The 20,041-nt window shown below is 54.9% G+C and overlaps 2 protein-coding genes across 5 annotated transcripts in view; both read left to right on the top strand.

The window, feature by feature from the left end:
• Positions 1-3,395, top strand: part of SLC8A1 (solute carrier family 8 member A1) — a 116,083-nt gene extending 112,688 nt beyond the window's left edge. For all 4 annotated transcript variants that reach the window (XM_037392534.1, XM_037392533.1, XM_037392531.1 and 1 more), the window contains one exon: positions 1,934-3,395. In XM_037392534.1, coding sequence (XP_037248431.1) covers positions 1,934-2,310 — 377 coding nt within the window. In that variant the 3' untranslated portion in view covers positions 2,311-3,395. The remainder of the gene's footprint in view (positions 1-1,933) is intronic.
• Positions 3,396-16,724: 13,329 nt separating this feature from the next.
• Positions 16,725-19,901, top strand: GINS1 (GINS complex subunit 1). The gene is made up of 7 exons (XM_037390981.1): positions 16,725-16,848; positions 16,925-16,989; positions 17,262-17,357; positions 17,619-17,709; positions 18,209-18,325; positions 19,230-19,304; positions 19,567-19,901. The coding sequence occupies exons 1-7, from the start codon at positions 16,774-16,776 to the stop codon at positions 19,633-19,635; spliced, it is 588 nt and encodes a 195-aa protein (XP_037246878.1). The 5' UTR covers positions 16,725-16,773; the 3' UTR covers positions 19,636-19,901.
• Positions 19,902-20,041: the final 140 nt, after the last annotated feature.

The following is a 20,041-nucleotide window of genomic DNA, read 5'->3' as shown; positions in this document are numbered from 1 at the left end:
AGCCCAGGCTCCTTTTTGCTGGCTCAGCGAAGGGCCACTCGCAGGGGTGAACCAGTGTGCTGGAGACGGTGGTCCCAGTGCCACAGCTGCTCTGGGAGGTCCCACGTCAGCTTGTGTGAGAGGCCCTGTGCCTTTCACTTACCTTCTTCGACGCGCTCTGCTGGCCAGGCACAGCCTGTTTCCTGGACAAGGGGCTGCAGCCCAGCCCAGCCACCCCCTGCATTGATCACACCGTCCCTTGCCACCCCAGACTTCCAGCAATCAGCACTCGGGTGCTCAAAAACCTTGAAATTGCCCTAACGCTATCAAAGCCCAAAAGAGAAGTGAAAGAACCAAAAGGAAGAACAGATTTGGACAAGGAACAGAAGGACCATTTTTTAGACCTCTGGCACTAGAGCTTTTAGGTGTGAGGTTTGCAGGGCTGCCACACACCCTTGACAGCAAAAATCTTCCCTCCGGCTCTTTGTCTTCAAAGGGTGGCATTTAAGAAGTTCTTTTTAGGGTGCACTTGGCTGCTCTTGTTTGAATTAGCAGATGCTGCCAGACTGTGCCGGGTTGGCTGGGTGCTGGCTGAGCTCCTCCACACCTGCTTTCTTGGAGACAGGCAGGCATCAGGCAAATGTGCAGCGAAATGAAGACTGGCAGGGGACCTTCTCTGCGCTGAAAGCACCGCTCAAGCTTGCAGAGGTGCCTGTGGCTGTTTCCGCACCGGCTGGCACTGGCAGTGTGTCCAGCTGCGGTCCATCCATCCCTCCTGCCACAGGCAGCTGGATTGCCACAGGTGCATCAGCACTGTCCCACAGCCCCAGTACTGCACCGTGACCAAGGCTGAGAACAAGCAACAGTCAGATGCATTTCCGTGGGAGCTTTTCTTTAAAAAACGAAGCAGCCTTTTGATTTCTTTGCTGCAAATGGCCCCTCTCACTATGCTTGTAGGGGCTCAGCCTGCCCTGTTACATGAAGCTGGGTCTCCATACCAGGCTGCACTTCACCGTCGCACCTTGGAGCCCCGCTGGGAAGAAGCGTAAAGGAAACTCTGTAGAATTAAAAGCCATGAAATGTGACCCCAACTATTTTCTTTTTGCCAGCCGCGCTGTCCTGCCCCTACCCAAGGTGATCTGGGAATGCATGTGTGTTAAGGATTCATCTTGTCATCGTTAGTTGAGAGTGCTCACCTGAACAAGACCCAGCTCACCCTCCCTGCAGATCCAGAGTGGGTTTAGATGTAAAACCAGCACTTCCCTGTGGTGCAGAGCAGCATGGCGCTGGTCTGCTTGACACAAGAGCTACCATGTAGAAAGGCCAGCTGAGTTTTATCACAGCTCTTTTGACACTGGTATTAAGAGTGTTGGAGCACCTGGGCAAGCGTTATACCCACTTGCCTGGTTTCTTCTCCCTGAGGGGTGAAAGATGACTGCTCGTTTGCCAAAGTGTCAGGGTCCACACAAGACACTGGACTTTAGTGAGGCAAAAGGTTTCGGAGAGACATCGTTAAAGCAAACACAGAAATACAAATGCAAACCCTCAGGGGACCTGAAGGATAGATACAAACCATTGTGGTTCCCACAAAGCTTTTCCAACCTTTTCACTTACTTTGCAAGTCAACAAATCAGTGGACGTAGGAGAAGGGGCCGGCACAGTGTAGTACTGGGGAGGGTCATCTCTGGTCAAAGCACTGTGGGGCATCTGGGGCGATAGTGGGGGAAACCCCATATTTCTGGACACTGAGATTTCCCTCCTGGGCATTTCTGGACCCTGACGTCGCTCTGGCTCTGACCAGATGGGCCCTTCCCCAGGAGTGCCCACAGATGGGGCTCTACCCTGTTTCTGCATGCCCCAAATGATGCCATTGACATTTTTCCCCACACTGCCTGCTGCAGTCCCTCCTTACCCGGCCATTTTCTGAGGGTTTCTCTCTGCCTTCCCTTTGCAGACACGTTTGCCAGCAAAGTAGCAGCAACACAGGACCAGTACGCAGATGCCTCCATCGGGAACGTCACTGGGAGCAATGCTGTGAACGTTTTCCTGGGCATCGGGGTGGCCTGGTCGATCGCAGCCATCTACCACGCAGCGCACGGACAGGCCTTCCAAGTCTCGCCTGGCACCCTGGCCTTTTCCGTCACCCTCTTCACCATTTTTGCTTTTATCAGTGTGGGTGTGCTGCTCTACCGGCGGAGACCTGAGATTGGAGGTGAGCTGGGCGGGCCGCGGACTTCCAAGCTGCTCACATCCTCACTCTTTATCCTCCTCTGGCTCTTGTACATATTCTTCTCATCTCTGGAAGCCTACTGCCACATAAAGGGCTTCTAAAGGGACAATCAGAGATAGTAAATATATATATATATCTATATGTATCTATATAGAGTGATATATAGGTATAGATATAGATATAACGCTGTGTATAATGAACAGAGAAAGAATAAAAGAGATTTGCCATGTTCACACACCTGCTGACGAAAAGCGGCTTTGGAGCATCCTTTGAACTAGGCAGGACCCCAAAGCCAGCAGGACCCCTCCCCAGGCAGCGGCCCCGGCTGGGAGCCCGGCGGCAGGGCCCTCTCTGCAACCCCACCAGCAGGAGCGGATGATGGCCACCGAGCCCCCGTCAAGCCCTCCTGCCGCCGGCCCCAGGAGGAGGAACACCGGGCGAGCAGGGCGCGCAGGTGCAGGGAGGCCAGGGTAGCCGGTGAGCCGTGGAGCGGTGGGCGAGGGAGCGAGAGGAGAGCGAGGGTCCCGACCTCCGACCGCCGTCCGCCTGCCCGCGCTGCTGGGGAATGTCCCCTCTTGCCCTGCCAGAGGGAAGCGAGAGACCGGACTGCAGACAAGGGGAGCCGGGGAGCTTTCTAAGGATAGAACAGACCGTTTTCGTCATCGATTTGGGGTTGATTTTTTTTTTGTTTGTTTTGGCGTGTGTACAACTAGCATTGCCCCTCGTGCCCGCCACATGCCCCTCACCTTTCCCTCTGTGCTTCGGGGATGCTTAGCAGCGCGCTCGCACCTGGTGTCCCCAGACACGGGGGGGGGGGGGGGGGGCAGGGTGTGCCCCCCACCCTGTCCAGCCCCTCAGGCTTGCTGTCGTGGTACTTGTAGCATTTGCATGAATGAAATGACCCCTATCTGTATATAGCATCCTATAGCGATAGTCCTTCCAGCCATGTGGGTTGAGCATTGCAGATACGAGTGTTTATTTTTCACCGGGTTTTATTTATTTTAGTTAGTTTAGGGTTTTGCCATAGGTTTTTGTGGGTTCGTTTGTTTCCTCTCAGCAGAGGGAAAGCTGTCCCTGTGTATTGTTCTGCGCGTGGGTCCATGAGAAGCAATAACGGCCGTGCAGATGTAGGTTTTCAGGGAGGAAAACCCACCCCCAGAGGCTGCGGGCTTGCCCCCCGAGGTTTGGCTGGAGGCCCCGGGAAGCCCGGGCAGGATGAGCAGCATCCCAGCCCCAGGGAGCCCGGGCAGGATGAGCAGCATCCCAGCCCCAGGGGGATGGCACAGCAAGGCTGGCCCCGGCGCCTCACCCACCCATGCCTTTATAGCTGGAGGCTGCCTCAAAGCCCCTTGGCCCCGCAGGTCTAGCGACAGCCCCTGTTTCTGAACATTAAGCCATCAGGATCAGTCCCCAGAGCTGGTCCTTCCCCACAGCCATTTGGAGGCAGAATAATTCAGCGTCAGGGCTGAAGGGCCATAAGGAGATCTCGCTGAGCATAACCGGGAGGCGTCCCTGAGGAAAAAGGGCACATTTTGCACTGTCCGGATCTGAAATGAGCAGGAAGGGTGAGGCGGGGAGGTGCAGCTCCACACCACCCCCGACTCCAGCAGTGCGGGGGGGTGGCAGGCCGAGCGCGGGAGGAGGGGTGTCGAGGTTCCCTGGGTGCAGCACAGGGCTGGCTTGGTGTGCTGGTGGTGAGGGATGTCTTCTTACCCTACGCCCTTCACCGGGCTCCCCGGCGTCCCCACCTGCATGTCCATCAGTGAGCCCTTCCAACCCGGGTGGAAACCACGTCTGGTGCTTGTACCGTAACCATTTGGCTGGAGGTATTTATACTCATTTTGAACAGTCTGTGGAAATTTTAATTAACCTGTTGTAAGAACATGGAAATAACCGGTTGTAAGATTGGAATATGAAGTTGTGGGGACTTTTTCTCTTCTCAACCCTTTTTCCACTTTCGATGGGTTTTTGGGGGGGAGTTCTTTTTGTTTCTCATTGTTCTGGGGGAAGAATCACACACAGGTGCAGGTTGTTCAGGGTTATAGGTTACCTTTATGTACAATGACTTCATTTTCATCTGTTTGGCTTCATTGATTTTTCTTTGTGTGTATTACCCACCACTACAGGCAGTGAGTCCACTAATTGTGATGATCCTTATCAACGGTACACGATGCACAGACAAATAAAGTTTGTAATGATTCCTGATGGATCCAGTAGTGCTCCTGCATATTCTCTGTGGAAGACCCTTCTCTCCCTTCCCGTTGTCTCCCCTGGCGTTGTACCCATCTCTTCTTTACTCATTGGTTTGCCTTTGCTGTGTTTCTGCTGCTGACAGGGGGCAATGGTGCCTCCATGCGCCCCATCTCACCCCATCTCATGGCTTTCCTCCTGCTCCATCTCCATTGTGCCTCGGGCTCGGGGTGCTGCTGTGTGCAGCCTGCCCTGCTCTCAGGGGGATGCAGGAAACCACCCAGGGTTAAAGCTGCCCTGAAACCCTCCTGGGGCCAGCACCTCCCCCATGCTGGGGCTCCCGTCGGTGCTGGCTTGCCCTAGGCTCAGGGGGAGCTGTGCGGGTGCCCCCAAGGTACATAGCAGCTCTTTCTGCTCGTGTCCTTCAGGTATATAGAGTTGCTCTTGATCCAGCCTTATGGTGACTTGCAGTAGGTTAAGCCACTAGCTAATGGTAAGTGGGAATGCAAGAGATGTGTTACCAGGGCAGGGTTCGTGGGTGCAAAAGCAGATCTGAGGCACCCCACAAGGTCACCAAGCAAACCAGGAGCTTAGTCTGCTCTGGGCGGCTGCCTGCCCATGCCCCGGTCCTGGTGCCGTGGGCCATTTCTCACCCACATGGCTCGAGAGAGCTCAGCCAGCACAGAGCAGGAGAAAAGTCTCTACTTGCTCAGGGGTGTTGCTCCTCCCTGTGTTTCATCCAGCATCTGTCAAGCCATCCCCATATAAACCCTCCCTGCAATGCTTCCCAGGTCCCGCTCTGACAGCTGAACCCAAAGACCAGCTCCAGAGATGGGTCGCAGGCAAACACTGCCTTCACCTAGCGGGGCTCTGCCTGCCCCTGCCGGTGAGGTGTGCGTGCCTGGGGTGTGCTTCTGGGGTCCTGCCGTGCTCCTGCCCTCGGCCCTGCCCACGGTCCTGCCCGTCGGCCGCACAGGGTCAGGATGGGGCCGCGCAGCAGCTGCAGCAGCAGCTGGCTTTGGCGCTCCAGGCTAGAAACATGCCACCAAGCAAAGAGAGGAAGCAAGAGGTGGTTGGTGTTGCTACAGCTTGACCATGTCTGTAGGGGCCCAGAGGCAGGAAAATTCCCACCTGCCAGTGCAAGGGGATGTCTGGCAGGGCAGCCGGAGGATTTAACATGATCTCTGGGCTGCTGTCATGCAAAACTGGCCCTTCCCCACACCCTGTGCTGCTTTTTGCCAGCTGTGCCACCAGCCTGACTCTCCCTGCAGGTGCTCAGCACCCTCCAGGATGAGCGCAGGTCAGGCTTCAACACTCATCAAGCCCCAGGCAAACACACCAGTCACATCCGTGTGCTTTTTCCAGGCAGTGAATTATGGAAGCAAAGCAGCTTTCCTGACCCAGTAATTACACCTTCCGAAAGGTGATGTTGGCATTTTGCTCTCATCATTTGCTTCTTCAGAATGAATTGCAGTTGCTGAAGTCATTAACAAGTAGAATGGGACTTGTGTAACAGCTCAGTTTAACAGGCAGTAAATAACTGTTCTGCTCACAGAGCTTTCCAAAAGGAATGATGGAGCATTTCTTGCTTAGGACAAGGTCTAAATCACACAGTAAACACCAGCCTTGTTTATGCAATTATTCTCTGCCAGCTGCATGGTTTCTGACATCTCCAATGAGCTTATGCAAAGCGCAATGGTACTTGCCCAGTTGCTCATGGAGGAGCCACGGATGAGCAGCGAGCCTTTTGCCTGGCTGCCACCTCGCTGTGCCACGGATGAGAGGGACCGCTCCGCTGAGCCCCCGACACCCACCGGTGATCGCAAGGGTGAAATGCCTGCTCCTCTGCACTCGTCTTTAAGCCAGGCCCTCCCAAGGCAGGAGGGAGCACAGCCCCCAGCACAGCCCGCCTGCCCGATGGGGCACAGCCTGGCTCCCCAGCTGCCCTGTCCAATGCCAGTGCTCTGCCATCTCCTCCTCATCCCTGCCAGCCTCCCTCACAAGGGAAGGGCATCGACCATCTCTGATAAAGCCGCAGCCTCAGGGAGCTTGCCAGAAACAGCACTTCAAGCCCTTGGCCTCCACCCCTCCACCTGCTCTCACCCCCTCTCATCACCCTGCTAGCCAAAGGCAAACCTTTCTGTGGAAAAGGATGCAGCATGGAGCAAAGGACATTCAGAGACAGACGTCCAAATAACTCAACGGGCCACTGCAAAGCGCTTTGGGACAAATGGAAGGAACGCACAGACAGTAACAGCCCTGAGCATCTTAGCAAAGCCATCTCCCCAGCTCTTCAGGGGCCAACAGGAGTGGAGGCAAATCCCAGCCACAACCTGAACACACAGAAAAGATGCGAAGGAGCCAGGGTCTCTGCAGGTCCCCGGTGCCAGCAGGAGCCACAGACCCGCAGCATCTCACAGATGAGCCTACCCAAAACTCCTGCCACCCACCTGCGCCTATGCAGGTGCAAATCCCTCGTCTCCTCCAAACAACACGCCCTCCTGTGTGTCACCCATCTCCAGGCAGCCTGCAGCAGCTCTGGGGTGACGGAAGATTGCCAGAGTCATTTCTGCATCTTTCTCCCAACTTTTCATCACTTCCTTACAGAAGGGGAAAGGGAGGCGCTGAACCCGTTATGGCCACAAGTCTGGGTGCAGTCTATATAAATGTGCTATTTCTGCTAGGGGCGGGAGCACAGAACCAGAGCTCATGTCTTATTGTTACAACTATTTTAAAATGCTTGGGTAAGAGTCAAGTGCAACAGTACTGGGGCCTTATACATACCTAAGGAGGAGACTCAGCTGCATTCCTGGATGGGTAGAGCTAGACATAGCCAGAAAGTGATGGAGAGAAAGAAAAGAGGGAAAACTTCATGCCAGAGAGTGTTGTTCCAGTAGAAACCCCTGCACTATTTTTTGTAGGTTTTGGCACCTGGGCCAATCTGGGGAAGCGTGCTTGCAGAGCGCCGGGAGCCTCTCTGACCTCTCCGAGCATGCAGTGACTGACCACACACGTGCATACACATGCACAGCACAGCTGCAGAAAAGCCTGTTTATCTTGTAAAAAACTCACTTGCCACAGGAAAGCTTCCAGAAGCATCTGTATTCTTGCAAAAAGCACCAAGGGACAAGAAATACCATCAGATTCCTCATCTTTTAAGGACCTGAACCATCCTTTTTTTGGAACTAGAGGTGGTGAGAGCCTCTCACCAGCCAGCAGCACAACACCCCTCACACAGAGGGAAAGCATGCTGTGAAGGAAAGGGGCCCATCTGGCCAAGCTGGAGCTGTTACCGGCAAGGATAGCTGGAAGATCATTGTTACCAGCAGGATTTTCAGTCTGTGCCATGTCTCTGAGAGCATCCAAGGGCTCTCTGTGGGGTCTTACTGTCTTTCTGGTGCATCTCGAGAGTGGCCAGCCCTGCCTCTGAGCACCCAGTGCCCCCAGGGTGGCTCATCGCTCTCTCCTGCGGGCCCGGCACCATCCCTTGGCTCCTTCCCACACTCCTGACATCCACGCCAGCCTGGGGCTCCCCTCTCTAGAAGCATGAAAGAGAACGTGCACATGATTCCCAAAGCAGGCGCTGTGAAGTGCTGCTGGGTGGTGGAGCTGGGTGTTGCCGGTGGGATGTCCATCATCAGAGGGCACAGGGAAGGGACAAGTGCCATGGGGGCCTGCCCAGACCTAGAAGCCCTGTTTTAGGCACTGCCACAGCCTGTCCCCCTGCCCCAGCTGCCGTGGCTAGGCATGCATCTCGATTCCTGCACAGCTGTAGCACAGTCTCTAGCTTCTTTTGGCTGTCTGTGGGCATCAACCCCAGGCAGTATTTCTATCTATCTGATTCAAAACAGCCCTTGATGCGTTGCACTACAGTACAACAGTTCTCCACTGCTCCCAGCGCAGGCGGCCGGTCCCCAGCAGTGTGCAGTTCCAGGCAGTGGTGGGAAGGAGTTTGAGAAATGCTCCAGGACCAGATGCCACCAGACAGTGGGGTCCTCCAGCATCCACCTCGAGCCATCTCAAGGCCCCAGAATGGCTGTCTGCGCTCACTGATGATCCAGCCATGAGTCCCCCCATGGAGCCTCTTCACGTGCCCTCTTCCTTCAGGCTTCCTGCAGAGGAGCCGTCTCTGTCCCTCCTGACCCCCACCCGGGGGCTTCCCATGCGGGACATGTCTCCTCTCTCACTGGACGGAACAGCAATGCCTGTTAGCTTGGGCTTGCTGTCTGTATCTCAGGGTGAAGATTAACCACTCTGAATGATGTCTGGGGTTTGAGCCCCTGCAAGCAAAGGGCCGTGCAAGCTTCCCTGCAACAGAGGCAAACCTCAGCGTGTGGAGCCCTTCCTGCGCATCGCCCAGGCACTGCTATGGCCACCACCCGCAGGCACTGTTGTCATTGTGCTGCTGTCCTTCACTCATGAATTTTTGGAAAATTAGGTAATTCTGCCGCATTTCTACCATTACCAAGCCCCACAGATGTTCCAGCTACACACACACATCCAACCCTGCCCCTAAACCTCCAGAGCAAATGAATTGCTTTACCTGGGGGTTCAAGGTCCACCTCAACTCCTTTATTTTGAAATGGAGCCTGTTCTTGGCACTCTGAATATTCTAAAACTTATCTACCTGCCTACAAAACTTTCCTGCCTGCCCTTAAAACGGGTAGAGTTTAAGTAAAGCAGGTTCCAATGGCCCAGGATACTTATACAACTTAGAGCTCCTCAACCTCTGCAGGACATGGAGAACTGCCACAGGGCTGTCTCCCTGCATGTCCTGACCTCTTCATTGAGGCTGGATTTATTTCTCCTTTATTTCTAACTCAGGGGAGTCCCTTATGGATGATGGCAGGGCGAGACCTGCATGGAGTACCACCTTGTTTTCTTGAGGAAAATTGCCGTGGCAGTCCATGGCACTGCCATCACCATGTGCCCCTCTGCTCCAGCCCGCAGCCCCTGGCAGGCTCCTCATTTGCAGAAACGTGAGTTTCTGGCAGATGAGCTTCTTTGCAGAGAAAGGTGGAGAATTGCTGAGTCACTAAAACTGTTGCATTGGCCCAGGATAGGTTGGATCCTGGTGATGCAAATGCATCCTAGGCTGCTCTTGGACTTATTTGGGAGCATTAGTGACAGCTTTTGCAAACCAGCGGCTTTGTGCCTCCCAGGATGTAGGAGGTGCACAACTGGATTTCTCCTTGCTCGGTGCAACGCTGAGATGGCTCCCTTGCCCCAGCTATAGCCCTGGGCATTGCCACCCTCTTGCCTTGCAATGACAGCTGTGATAAGATGCCCCTTGACCAAACTCCCCCTGTACAGACGAACCGCTGCCTGTTGTGCTTTCACTTGTTTGCCCCATGTTGCTTCCTTTGTCTTCCGAGTGCTTGAGAAAAACGTGCTCACGCAGTGAGCCATGCAGGAGACCTGCTGCTCTTGCCCTTAATCAGGAAATGTGTGCTACTCCTCGCAGCTCTAGAGAGCAAAAGGTTGTGATAATACCTTTCACATTATAGTTGCTATGTTAACAAGAAAAAAATGTTATTTATTTTTTACCTGACAACACTTGTCCAGCTTCTTTTTTCCGCAATGCATTAAGCATTAGGAGGCCCAGCTCTGCAAATAACCAGGCTTTCAAGACTACCTGTTGAGGGGACTGTTCAGCAATCTAGCAAGATGGTTTTATTCGTGGATGGAGGGGAGAGGTGGGTGAATTCTCCCAAGATTCCCAGCTCCTGCTGGAAGAAACACACACGTGCTGGTAAAAGCCACAAAACGCTGAGTTTGGTACAGTGCAGCCCTCTGTATCCCGGGTCTCTGGGCCAAAGAGACACAGCATGAGCTTGTAAAATCAAAACCGTGGCCTCCTGAAGACCGCTCGTCAGTGGCGGGCAGTGCACTCTCCCTAGGACATGCAGAGAGGTCTCAGGTTCGCCTGGTGCTCAGCCGGCGTTGGCAGCACCGCTCATCAAGCAAGAAGGGGACATGGAGGACATGGCGCACCACCACCCCCCACCCCAACAGACGAGCCCACGGGATGTCCCCGGCGAGCAGCAGGCAGGCTGCCAGGGAGCAAAGCTGTTGCCAGGAAAGCTGACAAGGTTGCAAAGGCAGCAGGTTCCCGGTGGGACTCTCCACATGGCAGGGGCAGCAGGCAGAGCGGCTCCAGCGCAGCACCCTGCAGGCAGAGCCCAAGGAGCAGCCGGGGCTGCCCGCGCTTGTTCATGTCAGCATCGGGCTTGATTTTGCTGGCTACGATATTCTGAAGAAGAAGGAAATGAGATGGGAATGAGTCAAAAAATGACGGTAGCAGTAATTTAGATCCATTACTAAATTTCCACTGTAATTAAGTGGTCCAGTTATCTCCATGCTTGAGTGACCACTCCAGCTCTTGAAAGCCATTTTCTCACACTTGAAACACAGGGAAAGCAGCTCTTCCTTTTTCTACAGTAGAAAACAGGCCGTTGCTGTGGGCTTGGAGAGAGGACAGAACTGCTCTCTCTTGGTGGAGATGGCATCCAAAGCAGCAGCTTCCCTTGGCATCCCACCCAACAGTGGAGGGATGCTCAGGCAGGGAGCCGGCATCTGCCTGTGCAGCCTGTCCCAGAGATGCTCCCCATGGAGTGAGACAGCCGGGGCCCCCTGTAACGGCAGGGCACAGGAGAGAAAGAGCTCAAAATGGCTCAGGCAGCCCTAAAAAGTGGGGGGAAGCACTAGCGGCTAGAGGCACCCTGCGAGGCGCAGCCAGCAGCGGGCGTCTGGTGCTGAGGCACTGGTAACCCACCCCGCAGGCACACTGTGTCCGGGAACAAGGGACGGTTGTCCTCTGGTGTTCCTGGTATGCTGGAGCACATCAATGGTGTGCTCAAAAACCGCTGCTTTCCTGCTCTCCTCTGACAGCAGCCACTGTGCCCCTGCTCAGCACCGCCGGGGCAGCTCCCCATCATGGGCAGGCAGCCCCAAGCATCGGCCAGCCCTGCTGCCCGCCACGCCACCATCACCCCCATGTCCCATGTCACCTCTCATCCTGTGCATCCTCCCTCTCGCAGCTGGGGCAGACAGACATCTTGTGCAAACCCCGACAGAGAGAGAGAGATCTCTGGCAGCGGCACGCCGCCTGACCCCCGGCTGGGCATGGGGCAGGCTGGCCCCAGCAGGGCAGAGCCAAATTTTTGCAAAGTGTGGCTGAAAGGAGAGTTCGCAGAGGAACTGTCTTGCCTGGAGACAGAAATCAGAGCGTGGGCCCACACTGAAGCCCACCTTCCCTGTGCCGCCCGCGCTGTGAGCCAGCACTGCCCCGGCCACGCGAGGACCCTGCGCCCACGGGTCCCAGCCCAGGGTCCCCCATGCTCAGCAGCTGAAGCCTCCCGATCTCTCCGTCTCTCTCGTCATTCCTCATAAGTTCAATGGCACAATGCAGCTACTCTATTTGAAAAGCCATAATATTTGTTGGTACAACTCTTTTATTACCGTGAGTTTATATATATTTGTTGATAAAAGAGGTCATCTTGGGAGACACTTGTAGTCTACTGGGAAATAATTATCTGATGCTGTATATTCTGTACATGCTGTATAAACAAAGCGAAATATTTAAATCTAATTGTTTGGTGGACTCGGTGGCACGTGCTGGGGGGGAGTCTGGGACCGGGCAAGCCCCCTCCTTGGGCCACCACGGCTCGGTCTCAGGCTCCCCAGCAGAGTCACGGTCCCGCCAGGGTCCTGGCCAAAGCCTGGGGCAGGAGCTGGCCACGGCACAAGGGTGCAGCCCACCACCCCTGGGTGCTTTTCCCCAGGCGGTGCCTGCACGTGCAGGCGGCCACACGCTCTCCTGCCGGGGGCGAGGTGCAGGACCAGGCACAGCTCCCTGTGTCCTGAGCTCACCCACCCGCTGCCCTCCTCTCCTGCCCAGGTGCCACCCAGCGTGACATCTCTAAGCCTTACGGTCAGAGAGAGACCATCCCCAGGGGGATGTCGGCAGTAACCGGCTCTGAGCATCCAGCCCCTCCAGCGCATTGTTGTGCCAGCCCGGCACAGCACCCGGCACCGCAGCCGTCCCCCCGGCTCTGAGCATCCAGCCCCTCCAGCGCATTGTTGTGCCAGCCCGGCACAGCACCCGGCACCGCAGCCGTCCCCCCGGCGTCCCCTCCCGCAGCAGCGGGCTGTGACCTTCTGACCTGACACATGCTGTTAGAAAACCTGTTTCATATTTTCCGTGGTATCGATCTACAACTTTTGAAATCGTTGGAGACAGTCGTGGTAGCCTAAAAATTGTGCTAAGCTCATATATTTTTATATTTGTGGTGTTTTCCTATTAATAGAGAGTAGTGAACCAGTAACCCTATAGCTGAAAGTGAACTATTCAAAATAAATATACGACTGCAGAAAATATTTGTAAAAATAATTTATTTGAAATATTCTGCCAAAGATAGCTCTCTAAGGATCTGTAAAATGTCGTTTCTCTCTTTTTGCTCTGAATGTCATTGTGAAAGCACTTTCTCCCCACTATCTTTTGAAGATTTGCTTTTTTGTATCTTTAAGGGCAAGGAAATATGCCAATGATTTTTTTACCAGAGCAGTAAATAGCGCAGTACAGAGGCACAAGACAACTTTGTAAAGGTGACAGGCGGGATCCCTAACAGTCACTCTGGACAGCCGGTTTCTGCTGTAGCGGCTCTGGGGGCAGGTGGGCTCTGGAGCCAGTGCAGCTCTGGGGTGGGAAGGGCCGGCCGTGCGTAGCTCACCTGCGGGGGGGGACCCCTCGCCCACCCACTTGCAGGCTGGGGGCTTTTGGACACCCTCACGGGTAACTTCTGCCTCCTCGTTATCAGCCCTTGGCCAGGGACAAGCTGCCCGGCTGAGTCTGTTCAGAAATCACAACTTTTATTATTTTGTTTTAATAGGGAAAAATCTTATTTCCTTTCTTCATCTCAATAGAACTTTTCAATGCTAGGAAAAGCCTTCATTGCCTCTTGTGATCCCCAAGGCTGGTGGGCATCCTCAGCCACATCCATTAGGGTCCACCATATCAGAGAGATTTTGGGCTCAGTTTTTTTTCACTTCTGAGCAGATTCGCAGTTTCTTGAATTTCTTGGTCGTAAAGGTCCAGAGGAATTAACCGGTAATAAAGAAACAAGGGCCCCGTTCCAGTGAACGGGTTTCTGTGTGCAGTTCAGCTTTTGACTCTCTAAAGGTCCAGCAGTGTGCGAGTGCTTAGCTGGCCGCTCGCTCAGAAGCGGAGGTGTGAGGCCATTTCCACGGCGTGGGGTGCCAGGAGCACAGCCGGCCGGCGCGGGTGTCAGCACCTGCACGGCAAAGCATGCGGCACAGCCCGCAGCCCTGGGCGCCACGCGCCGAGGAGGGGCTGTTTGTGCAACAAGCTCTCTGAATCCGGGGTCACGCAGCTGCTGCATCACAGGGAAACGCGAGCGAGCCGGGGAAGACAACTGTGAGAAGAATTTGGTTTCTGATCACTGTGCATTTTGTTAATTAGTGAATTCAAATAGTTTTATTTTTACCAAAAACAGATAATCTTTATTCCAGTAAAGACAACTGTGGACTTGAGATATATATATATAGGTATATATATATATAAAAAATCTGAATGGTTTATATCATGTCGCTCTAACTACATAAAATGGAAACATGTTGCAAGTTGTGTCATTCCAATGTACAAAATAAATTACTTTTCCCTGCATGCTGCCTGGGTATGTTGTGATTTGAATTAAGAGTTATATTTGAACTGCCTTATTCAAGAGGTTGTATGTTACCTAACTGGGGAATGACCTGGCACTGTTCATCACATTACATGTGTACTTGATGCTGTGTTATGTTAAATTCAGACGAGTTGTCTGTCATCTATGTATTTTGTAGGAGACCTTTTATCTTGTTAAACTGTGATATGTAAACCTCTCATTGCCTGAAATAGTCAGAGTTGTATAAATCAGTGTCTTCAGCTGTTTTCCTAATTTTATCACAACTCCTAACACAAAATATAGATGTTTGTAAATTCTTCATTCATTTCGTCTATTTTTATGTATGAGGCTTTTTTAATCTGGCAAACAAGTAAGATAAGGCAGCTTCCCCTGAATTTTTCAATCAAGGCTCAGTTATATTTCTATCCCTCGGCAAGACACAACAACCAATTTTCAGCAGCTACAACTGGAATTAGGGACGTATGTTTATTGCTATTATCTTTTCTGGCTCAGGCGGCCCATTATCACCGCAGAACACAATGATTAATGACAAGCCGCACATGATGCTTCTGCAGTGACCACCCTCTGGGGACCAGGCGCTTTACGGTGGCACCCTCCGGCCCCACACCCCTGCCGTGCCACAGGCCGGGTGGGAGGGGAGAGGGTCCATGTCCCTGTCGCCAGGCAGCCCGCAGGGGAGAGGGCAGAGATGGTGGTTACTAACCCTGGCTCTGAGGTGCTTTTGCTCCTCACACGAGGCGCCCCAAGCCCACACTCCCTGCCCTCCTGCATGACCTCAACCATAAACCTGCACCGTGTCCATTCATTACCCTCATGCTGCAGCATGTCTCCAAAGACCAACGTCTCACCCTGATGCTGTGTGATGCAAACCCCCCACGACGGCTGCTCCTGCTGCAGCTGCCAGCGCTGCGCCTGGGGGGTTTCTAGCTTTGGTTTCCAGCCACAGAACCACCCAGCTGGCTAACTGCAAGCACTCCCATCTAGACACCGGCGTACCACGCACAGGGCAGATCCTTCAAGAACGTGCCACACTGCTGGAGGAAGCAGCACGAGGTAGGCATGAATCTGTGTCAGTGGCCGCACAAGAGCAAGAGATGACCCAATGCCCCCCACAGTGGGGCTCAGCAACTCTGCCGTGTCACCCCTCTGTCCCCCTCCAGGCACAACTGCTGGGTCTCCTGGCTGCAGCTCTGTGCAGCCAAGAAACGGGTCTGTTTGGGGAACAGACCCCCAGAAGCTCATCTCCGGCTCTGAGCTGACTGTGGTGTTTCTGGGCATTGTCCCTTCATGCCTAAAATGCCAAGTACAACAGTCGTTGGGAGCATTAAAACCCTGTGCCAGAGCCAGCCACGGTCCCGGTTCAGCCGTACACGTGCCACACCACCTAGGCACAAGCACCGTAATTGTTTTAGGCGTGTGAAACCCCACTGTGGGGTCTCGACAGCAGTGTAAAAGCCCACTCCCCACTCCCCACTCCCAGTTTTTGACCATCGCTATAACTGTGCTGTGTGAAACGCCCGTGGTTTTTGTTTTGGTTGTTTTTTTTTTTTTGTCTAGTAACCATAGAAACACATGGTCAGGGAAGTACATTCCCGGAGAAGGACAAGCTGTGATCCTGGGTTATTGAATTCCTTTCCAGGGCTTCGAGTGCTAAAAAAATTTCGTCTCCCATCCAGAAACACACCTCACCTTTTTCTTTTCCTCCCTTTAGTTTTGGCAAGGTTCAGGTTTGAAGGATGCTGCTGGCCAAAGGGAGATGCGCTGGAGAGGGCTGGGCACAGGGAGGAGGTTCTCCAAGAGGCAGAAGACCAACAAGGGGAACGGTGAAACCAGTTTAGCTACAGACACCCCCTTTGTCTTACTAAAGTGCAGGGTAAAAATGCCGATTTTTACTCGGGGGCTGTCGGCGGGACCCCAGGAGTGTTTGTGGTGATGCCCCTGTTCCCCCTCTTGCTGCTGCTGCTGGCAGTGCGGGGCTCAGCCCCGGCTGGAGGGGCAGGGAGAGGCCCCACGCTGCTGGCTCCGAGCGCCCCTCGCCCGGCGGGTGCCCCCCAAGCCCCATCGCTCCCTCCTCAGCCGGGCAGGGGAGCAAACGCAGCGACAGGCTGGTGGGTCCGGGGGGGGCAGGGGGGGCGCTCAGCGATCACCGGCACGGGCACAGCGGGCTCGCCCCGGGGAAATCAGTTTAATTTATTGATATTATTATCGGTTTGATTTATTCCCATCGGAGTCAGAGGAGGGGGATGGGAACGGAACGTGGGAACCTGAAGCCGGCCCAGAGGGCGGCCCGCCTCGGGCTGGGAGGCCAAAAAAAGCCAAAACCGGGAGATTTCGAGACAGGGGGGATGAGGAGGAGGGAGGGGATGACCTGGGCTTGGCCCGCCCCGGTGCGGGGTTGGCGCTTGCCTCTGCCCACCACCGCGGGGGTCTGCAGCCCCGCGGCCCCCCGGGCTCCGCCAGCCGGGGTGGGCAGAGCCCCGCCCCCGCCCCGCCCCGCCCCGCCCCGCCCCGGGCGCAGCAGCACCAGCCGCAGCGGCGCCGGAAGGCGGCACAGCTCCGCGCGGGCCCGCGCGCCGAGTGGCCCCGCCCCCGGCCCCTATTGGCCACGGCGCGGCGGCGTTTCCCGCGCTACCGCATTTCCCACGCTGCGGCGGTCCCCGCGCGGGCGGCATGGCGGGGGAGCGGGCTGTGGGGCTGGTGCGGGAGCTGCACCGCGCCACCGGCGGGCACCTGCCGCCCTTCCGGGTGAGCGGGGGGGCGCGGGCCGGGCCGGGGCCCCGACCCCGACCCTGACCCTGACCTCGGCCGCGCGGTGTTGCAGACGGAGGGGCTGCGGCAGGCGCTGGAGGAGATGCGGGCGCTGTACGAGCGGAACCAGGCGGACGTGTGAGTGCGGGGGTCGCGCTCCCGCGGGGCACGGGCGGGGCCGCCTCTCTGCAGCGCGGCCCCTCCTCATCCTCCTCCTCATCCTCCTCCTCATCCTCCTCCTCATCCTCCTCCTCATCCTCCTCCTCATCCTCCTCCTCATCCTCCTCCTCATCCTCCTCCTCATCCTCCTCCTCATCCTCCTCCTCATCCTCCTCCTCATCCTCCTCCTCATCCTCCTCCTCATCCTCCTCCTCATCCTCCTCCTCATCCTCCTCCTCATCCTCCCGCAGGTCCGAGGCGAAGGCGGGGCGGGCCGACTTGATCTTCCTCATCCGTTTTCGGCACTGCTGCCTGCTCCGGAACCAGCGCTGCGTGCTGGCCTACCTGTGAGTGCGGCGGGGCTGCTCGGCCCCCCGGCCCGGAGCGTCGGGTCCCCGGGGCGGGGCCGAGCGGCCCCTCGGCGGGGCCGGCTCGCTGTGCTCCGTGCCGGTGCCAACCGGCGCAGAGGCGGCCCCGCGCCCCCCGCTCCGTAGAAGTTGTAATTTCTGCATGGGCCAAAACTCGCCGCCCGCAAGGGGAGGCGGCGGGGGGAGGGGGCAGCGGCCGCCCCGGCCTCAGTGGCGCCGCCCCCGCGTCTCTCCCCCCAGGTACGACCGGCTGCTGCGGGTGCGGGCGCTGCGCTGGGAGTGCGGCAGCGTCCTGCCCAACGCCGTCCAGCTCCATCTGTCGGCTGAGGAAGTGAGTCGGGGTCGCTTCAACTCTTCCCCTCCTCCCACGGGCTCCTCCTGATGGATTATTACTTTGTAGAGTCAAAATAGGGGGGGGCTTCCCTCCCCCTGCGGTAAATGTAGCACTTGTGCCTTTCTGTAAATACTGGTTTGTTTATTGATTGCCTGCGGGTGCAATTCCAAAGGGTTACTAGTGCAGGTGATGCGTGGCACTTGCAAGGATCAGCTGGCCTTCAGCAGACCTGACCTGTAGCCAGCACAACTGGGTCTTCCCCTGCTGCTCTCCAGTGGCGTCTGCAGCCCAGCACACAGAGCTGCGGACCTGATTCCTACCCTGAATCCCTGTTGCTCTGCCCCTGGGGCAGAGCTTGCGTTCATCTTGGGCTGGCATGAAGGCACTTGGGAACAGTGGTGTAACAGCACAAGTAAACTAGATGTCACTCATCGGGGACCTGTCTTTCAGCATTAGCTGTCTGGCTTTGCCTGAGGCATTGTGTTGATGTCCGCAGATGGAGTGGTTCAATCTGTACAAAAAGTCTCTGGCTACCTACATGAGGTCAGTAGGAGGAGAGGAAGGGCTGGACCTTACACAGGACATTAAACCTCCTAAAAGCCTGTACATTGAAGTAAGTGCAAGATAGGGAGTTCTTGTCTGTGAACAAATGTTTTGTCCAACCATCTTTTTTTTATTTTTTTAAAAAAAGAGCTTCACCTCCATCTCAAGTCAGGAGGTCACTGAGCAAATCTTCAAGAGCACCAAAGCTTCCACAAGCTTCTATGTTTTACTCTCTTCTCTCTGCCTGCCAGCATTTTACTGCCTCTTCTACTGAGGGCTCGGTGTGGTGAAAGGTGGCATTCTAGTCTGCAGAGAATTGATGGGGTGGGGCGAGTGGTCTGAACCCCACTGAGAAGGTTTTGCAGTGTTTTGCAGAAACTTAACCAATTCTCAGATCAACTAGAAACCTTGTTCCCATGTTAAGTGCTGCCAACTAGTAGTCTTTGTTGTTATTTTAAAATTGGCTGTGATAGATGTAACTACAAATTGTTTTACACAATTGATACAATGGAGCACATGCGAGAAATTGGGAGTCAGCTGCAGTGCTCTGTTCTAACGTTCTTTTTGAAAGAACATGCAGTGACAATCAACCTGCTCCTTGAGAGTTTCATTGCTAAGATTGGCGCTTTTCTGGTATGTGTGTGGGGAGGTTCTCCAGTAAGTGCAGCTGCTATTCCCCAGGCCCTGCCTCTTGTGCTGCTCTTTATGTAGTAGCTCTGTGGAGGGCTGGGCTGGGCTGCTCGCTGGGGCTTCTTGCTCCAGGCAGAGGCAAAAAGAGAGCAAGTGGAGCCCACAGATTGTGGGATCAGTCCTGTTCTGCATTTCCAGGTCTGCTGTAATATTGAGGCTCCAGGAGGCAGGCAGGAATGTGTCCATACTTAACAGTTCTGGAGCACTTGTTTCAAGTCAGCAGTGATGGCTACTATTTTCTGTGGGAGATCTGATGATCTGAGAGCTGTGTTTCTGCTTTGCAGGTGCGGTGTTTAAGAGACTATGGAGAGTTTGAGATTGACGATGGTACCACCGTCCTGTTGAAAAAGAATAGCCAGGTATCTGTGACAAAAGTGTGGTCCGTTCCCTTCCTTCCTTTTCACTCCCATGATATCCCCCTGCTTATCCCACCTTCACAGCGTGTCACAGTTCCTGCACACGTGGCTCCTTGCACACACTGCAAGCTGTGTGGCCCAGGGCTGTGGTTCAGCTCTGCCTGATTGATGCAGTGGGCATACAGCATAACAGAGCTGGCTGCATGCAGTAACAAATTCAATCTGTCTGGGTCTCAAGGCAAGTTTTGTGTGTGTTTATCTGCAGCACTTCTTACCCCGGTGGAAATGCGAGCAGTTAATCAGACAAGGAGTCCTCGAGCACATTCTGTCGTAAGCGTGCAGGACAGGAGGGGACAGCCTTTGCTCGGTGGCCTGCCTGCAACAGGGACTGAACTCTGGTGTACGCAGGACTTCAGACACCTCAGGATTTCTGCAGTAGGCACCCTGCCACTCCTCTTTAACAGCTTAGGTTTTGTCAGTGTGCTGTCTGGAGCAGTTCTTTGTTCCCACTGTGCATGTGGGAGTAAGACACCAACTGGCTGGGCTCCAGAAGCTAGGAGAGCTCCATGATTGCAGAATAAAGAACTGCTTCACCCTTCACGTCAGTGTTTTTCAAGAGTTAACGTTGTGTTTGTTAAATGCTCTGACCTGGTGCTCTGGCCCAATCCATCTGATCCTGGAGAGTGATGCTCAGCTGGTTATTTACATGTCTCCGTGGAGCTGCTCCTCCCAGTGTCAGA

The sequence above is a fragment of the Falco rusticolus genome, chromosome 6 (genome assembly GCF_015220075.1).
Source record: "Falco rusticolus isolate bFalRus1 chromosome 6, bFalRus1.pri, whole genome shotgun sequence".
In the NCBI taxonomy this organism is placed as follows: Eukaryota; Metazoa; Chordata; class Aves; order Falconiformes; family Falconidae; genus Falco; species Falco rusticolus.
This window is presented reverse-complemented; position numbering and strand designations above follow the sequence as displayed.

Coding starts and splice junctions, on each gene's coding strand:
- GINS1 (XM_037390981.1), top strand. CDS start 16,774: ATGGCGGGGGAGCGGGCTGTGGGGCTGGTGCGGGAGCTGCACCGCGCC. Junction 17,358..17,618: donor CGCTGCGTGCTGGCCTACCT/GTGAGTGCGGCG, acceptor CTCTCCCCCCAG/GTACGACCGGCTGCTGCGGG. Junction 17,710..18,208: donor TCCATCTGTCGGCTGAGGAA/GTGAGTCGGGGT, acceptor TGATGTCCGCAG/ATGGAGTGGTTCAATCTGTA.